At 52.5% G+C, this 6036-nt stretch overlaps 2 protein-coding genes across 4 annotated transcripts in view; both read left to right on the forward strand.

Moving 5' to 3' along the window:
- Positions 1 to 998, forward strand: part of ARIH2 (ariadne RBR E3 ubiquitin protein ligase 2) — a 43127-nt gene extending 42129 nt beyond the window's left edge. For 2 of the 3 annotated variants that reach the window (XM_015587188.2, XM_006909065.3), the window contains 2 exons: positions 204 to 287; positions 505 to 998. In XM_015587188.2, the coding sequence (XP_015442674.1) occupies positions 204 to 287; positions 505 to 576 (156 nt within the window). In that variant the 3' untranslated portion in view covers positions 577 to 998. The remainder of the gene's footprint in view (positions 1 to 203; positions 288 to 504) is intronic. The other variant, XM_015587187.2, reaches the window with a different exon arrangement.
- A 2433-nt stretch (positions 999 to 3431) lies between these two features.
- Positions 3432 to 6036, forward strand: part of P4HTM (prolyl 4-hydroxylase, transmembrane) — a 16727-nt gene continuing 14122 nt past the window's right edge. The window contains exon 1 of the mRNA XM_006909173.2: positions 3432 to 3545. Coding sequence (XP_006909235.1) covers positions 3432 to 3545 — 114 coding nt within the window. The remainder of the gene's footprint in view (positions 3546 to 6036) is intronic.

The raw sequence follows: 6036 nt of genomic DNA on the forward strand, positions 1-6036 counted from the left end.
CCTTGCCCTTGGGCTGTACTGTTGGGGTCGTCTTTCGATTGGGTTCTGTCTCTGGGTACAGCAGTTAACACTGCTCCCTGAGGACAGCCTTGGGGTTGTCGTAGCTCATGCGAGCCTGAGGTGCTGCGTCTGCCCCTCCATCTGCAGGCCCTGCCCCAGCTACGGCCCCTTCTCCTTTTGACCCTCCTGCTCTGCCCATACAGTTTGAATACCAGCAGGCTCAACTAGAGGCTGAGATCGAAAACCTGTCATGGAAAGTGGAGCGTGCGGACAGCTATGACCGAGGGGTAAGTGCCTGCTGGCCTCTTGGACCCTCTTGCAGGCGACGGGACTGGCATTAACATGTGACGGGGTCGTTACGTGGACTGGAAGCTGCTGCTGAGAAGCGGGGGACGGGCCTTGCTTTTGACTCCTCTGAGCCCCTGACACTGTGGGCGTGGCTTTGGCCGCTCCTCGCTCACAGGGCTGGGCCATGCGAGCACCCATCTTGCTTCCCTGCTGCAGGACTTAGAAAACCAGATGCACATAGCAGAGCAGCGGAGGAGAACCCTGCTGAAGGATTTCCACGACACCTAGGCTGGGACACGGCGTGCCGGAGTGAGGAACATGTGGCTGCGAGGTCTCCCGGCTGCCGTGCTGCATGCTGCAGGCTCTCCGCCTTTCACGACCCCAGGCAACAGCCAGGACCCCACTCCCGAGAGACACTGGCCACACACCTCTTAGTCAGTTTCTGTTTTCCTCTCATCTTTTCGCTTTTCGTTTCTACTATGAAAGAGGCCATGTTGAATTGGCCTCTTTTCAGGACTTTTAATTCCCCCCTGGATGGTTGTTGGGAGGGAGAAAAAGTTTTTTCTGAATGACTATTAATAGTATTAGATCATTACAACGTATGTAATTTTCAAAGGTTGTACAATTATACCAAAAAAAGGCAAACCAACCTTAGAATTACACAGACCCTTTTAAAAAAATAAATTGGCATTGGAGTGTTTTACCCTCTAGCTCTTTTACTTAGAATGTGACATGCTGCCTGCCACCCCGCTTCTGAGTGTCTACTGCATGAGAGCCCCAGGGGGTCTCTGCTCTCCAGATTCACATGGTTTTTGGCCACAGCTAGAGTCCCAAGGAAAGAGCGTGGGTGGCAGATGGTGGGGAGTTGAGTTGCCCTGTGTGATGGGCATGGTGCCCCCTGCCTGGTCCTTGTGGAACCTTTTGTGATCAGGTGCACTTGCCTTACCTTGGCATTGAGGAGACAGTACAGAACGGGGTCTTGCCATGGGGTGTCTGATCATCTCTGATGGCACTGCGCGTCTGTGGGTTCATCGCTGTTCTTGAAGGTGAGGCTCACCTAGGTCTGGCTACCGAAGCCAGAGCCCACAGCAGAGTGTAGGTGAGCTTGTGGCCCTCCAGACCAGGGGACAGGAGTTCAGCCCAGCATTTCCTTTTGTCTCCTAAAGATAGAGATCCACTTTCAAAGGGAATTGTCCCCAAAATAAATTTGTTTACCTTGGTCCCTTTTGTGCCAGTGTTCCAGCGATATAACTGACCAGGTCACACAGAGCCATACCTGACACTGCCCTGTTACACTCCCCTCTGGTGAACCTCAGGGTCGGAGTTCAGCATGGCCCTCCCGGGGCACTGGTCTTCCTGGCTCAGGGGCTTTGTTTGCACATGTTGTTTTCACGTTACCTGGAGTGTGTCCAGCGGCTGCTCTGGGGCTTGGGTGCTCCTCCCCCACACACATGATTTCAGGTTTTTGAGGACACCACCTCCAGGGCCTGGGAGTCTTAAGACCTGGAGGGTCTTTGGTTTGCGGTCCCAGCTCCCGCACTAGGAAGGGCTGGCCAGAGGGGAGGGCCAGTCCTTACATAGTCGAGCGCAAAAGAGCAAGTGGATTGCATGGTGTCCTACCTGTCCCGATCCTGGTCCTGTGGACCTTTGAAAAAAATCTGTGAGTCCAGGGGTTTCTGTGGCAAATTTGTTGACTGCCTCCACTTCGAGACTGGCAGTGCTGTCTGTACTGACAGGGCCTCCTTGATCTCCTGGAATTGTTGCTTGGGAGATGTGTGAATGCTGTGTTGGAAATTCTTTGATATTCAAACATTTTCATCTTGGTCAGCAATTTCCCAGGTACCGTGTAAGCTGGTAACTGAATCGCTCTTGAAGACAGGACATCTGTGACTCTTGGAGTCACGGATACATGGCTAGCTGCAGGCTCCCTTTCTCCCCACTCAGGTTTTGTGTCTTCCTCTCATCTCTTGCAGGGGAGGGACAGTGATGGGGTAGAGTCGGGGAACAGGTTAGAAGTGTAGCAAATGAACCAGAACTGGCCAGTAGGAGCCCACTGAACAAGGGGAGTGCCGGCTGCGGTTCCGAGGGGCGGGGTGTGAATGCTGTGTCGGCACATGGAAGATCCTGGCATCTTACCTCTCACCTTTCTGTGTTGCCGCCGTGGCCCAGGACCGAGTAGCAGCTCTGTACCTTAAGTCACACCTGGGCATCTCTGGGCATTTTTTGGACTGCACAGCTACAGTGTGATACACTTGCATCCGAGCTGTGGCCCCAGCCATTGGCACTGCAGGGGGTTCTGTGCCCAGACCATGGCCCGTAGCCCGTGACCTGTGGAGAGCTTCCTGCTGTGCCCCCAGTGGTTGTCCTAAATGGGAAAGGTCAGACAGAACTTTTCTGCCCTACAAAGGATAGAAAAATAAAGGCACTGTGTTTTCATGAATTTACCATATATCTTTGTTTTCTTCAAAGAAAAAGTTGAGGTAATGTCATCTGCTCAAAATTGAGTAGTTTATTCAAAATAAACTGAAAGTTTCTGATTATAAAAATATGTGTCTTGTCTTTGAAGGATCCAAGTAGCCTCCTGAGCTAACGCCCCAAGGGGTTGTGGCCACTGAGCACCAAATGGGGGCCCTTCCTGTTGGTCGGACCCCTCCCCAGAGGGCTGGAAGGCCCCACCAGCCTGACTCTGCTCTGCCTTTCTTCCCTTTCTGTGCTTTCTGGGGAGAGGGCACCTGTGGAGGGCAGTGGAACAATATCCTAGCAGTTTGGGCTCTCCTCTCCCTCCCTGGGTACAGGCCAAACCGTTCCCCACCACAGTCGGATCTCTCCATTGTGGTAGGGTATAGATTCAAATGCCCTGCAGCCCCTGCTGAAGGCCCTGAGCCCCTTATTCGGAAGGCCCCTGAGTCTCTCCAAAGCATATGTGGGGGCATAATGCCATGGACTATGGCAGAGGGAATCATGTCTTCACAGGGGACCTGGGTTATAAAGAGCAGACTCAAGTGTTTGTAGTTTAGGCCCAAGGGTTGAGGACAGGAAATGGAATCTGGTTCCTGATTGTGAGGGTTCATTTGGGGTGTCAGGAGTGGTGGTAGCAATCTAAGTGAAAGCTCCAGGGTGAAGGCTGCAGAGCTGTGGGCAGCATGCACAAAGCAGCCAAAGCCAGAGGCCCCAGATGCTACCAGTCTGAACACAACCGCTCCTCTTTGGACCTTAGAGTGCCAAGCCCCATGATTGGCACCCAGGCATACAACGGTGTGTGAAAGATACATGGAGTCCACCCCCTGGGAGCCTCCAGAACATGGACACAGATGGAATTGGTCATTAGTGAATGTTTTCACTGAGGCAGCAAGATCAGGGGCCACTTCTGCAGATCAGTGGGCAGGGTACTGTGGCCTTAGTCATACCAAAAAGGAACAAGAGAAGATGGCACATTCTAGCAGTCTAGAGTAAGGATTTTCCCACATGGTCCCCCAGGGGTCATGCAACAATCCGAGCATTGCCTACGGACTAGGCTCTGTAATGGGCACCGAGGTCATAGCCATTGATCTTGGTTTGTTAAACCAATTCCTGTCCCCAGAAGAAAATCACTAAGGATGGACTGGGCACATACCAATTAGTTCTTACATCAGCCCTGTGAAGATGCTGTCGAAGTCCATATTACATAGCTGTTAATGCTGCAAAGTAATTTGCCCAAGGTCACTGCTAGCAAATTGCAAAACATTCACTGTTAGAAACTGGACAGTAAGTCCAATTTTTGTAACAACACAGCACAGGCCCATATTTGGCCATCAGTGATTGAAGTGGGACTGGCACCTCTACGAAGCGAGCCAGCCTGACTGAGAGGTTTGGGTATCAAAAGGGCCATAGGTTTTAAAAGGCCAAGAAATTATAATGATGTGTGAAATTCTCACAGCCAACAGCAGGTGGAGCAGAATTGGGTGAGGCAGCACCTCCCCTCACCCCGCTTGCCTTCTGTTGTCTGGTGATGAGCTGACAGAAGGAGCCGTGCCTGGAACTAGATGTGACTGGACTGGATACAGGTAATAGAAATGTAGGAGAATGGGATTCAGGACTATAGGAACATGGGGATTTCCTGGTGACCTAATCATAGGTATTAAAAGGTTAAAGGAAATGGTCTCAACATCCATTCCTGGGTACCAGAAAACCATGATATCCTTGGTAAAATTGTGACTCTTGGTATTTATCATATTTAAGAACTTAGGGGATTCATATGATTTTGAAAAAATTGTTTATTATAATTAAAAATTAAATTGAGAGACTTCTGACCTAACTAGAGTGGATTAAAGACATGCTGCAGGAAATTTGGACACTTCTAAATTGGTAATAGAATTTTAATCTATTTAAATCAGAAACATTTCTTTTGCAGCCATCCTATTTCTTTTGGAATCAATTTCAAGGAGAAGGGCCAGATCCTCACTGCCTGTCTTTGCGTGCATGCGGGGGGAGCCCAGGCTGCCTGGTTGCCCGGAAAGCTGTCAGTTCGCACTCCTGCAGCACCACGCTGGATCACTAGTGGTGTTTGGTCAACATCCCAGCTCTGGTTGAGCCACAACAGCTCCCACCTCTTGCCATCTCCTCCCCCGTCCCCCCTTGGAAACATCCAGAACCTCTCCTTTGTTGGACAGTGTTTATCTGTGGTATTCTAAGCAGACTGAGGAGATGGTCCCTGAGGGTGGCTGGATGAGCGGATGCACCCACTGGTGAAACCCGCCATTGTGTGTAGAACCTCCCAGAGAAGAGGGTGGTCCTACACTTGGAACCCCTGGCCTGTCCTACTGAGACCAGAAAATGCAGACTCTCTTTTCTGGGAGGAAGTGGGAAGGGAAGGGTGTCTTAATCGGTAAGGAGAAACCACCAGTGGGACCTGCTCCGGTGGTGGTGTTCTTGCCTGCATGTTCACCTGGGGGTCAGCTTCTCCCCTGGGGGGCATGTGCCTCGCTGCCTGAGGATAACCCGGCCCTAGAAGAGCAGGGAGCCCCCAAATGCCCAGGCTTTGGCATTTGGTTACTGGTATGTCCTTCTACCTCCGCATTTGGTAATAATCTGAGTTAAATTTTCCACAGAGGCGATGGTGTCTCAGTAGAGAAAAGCCGCCTTCTCCCTCCTATGGGCCAGCTTAGAGGCGAGGAGTGTTTCTGTACACCTGCTGCCTTCCCGCGGGTTACCGTGAGGGGTCTGGCCTTCCTAGTGCCCGGGCCCCTCCAGGAAGCCCTCTCTGATCACCCCAGGTGGGTCCCACCGTCCGTGCGACCCCGCACATCGGGCGGTTTCTTCCCAAGCCTGACTCCTTCAGGCCTCCCTGGGAGGTCCGGACTGACTACAGAGCGCACCTCCAAGGCGTTCTTGGTCTACACTGGCGAGTGTCAAGTGCCGAAAGCCCTGGGTCCTACCCCGTCACGTGCGCATCCGCGGCGCCCCCGAACCGCCGCAGTATTGAGTCATCTTTTGGCATCGCCTCCTCCTTGCTGCCACCCCACTCCTGGGAGCGAGAATATGTAGACCATTCTTTTCCGGGAGGAGGGAAGTGCGTCTTAGCCGGAAAACGGAGAAACTTCCACAGGGCTTTCCTCGAATGGTGCTGCTCTTGCCCGCATCTACATTTGGGAGGTCGGCTCCTGCCCTGGGGGGTGTGCATCTCTGCTTGACGATAACCGCGTGCGGGAAGAGACACTGCAGGGTGGGCCGGGGTCCACCGCGCAGGGAGAAGGCGCGCGGCGCGCACGC

The sequence above is a fragment of the Pteropus alecto genome, unplaced genomic scaffold, assembly GCF_000325575.1.
Source record: "Pteropus alecto unplaced genomic scaffold, ASM32557v1 scaffold53, whole genome shotgun sequence".
In the NCBI taxonomy this organism is placed as follows: domain Eukaryota; kingdom Metazoa; phylum Chordata; class Mammalia; order Chiroptera; family Pteropodidae; genus Pteropus; species Pteropus alecto.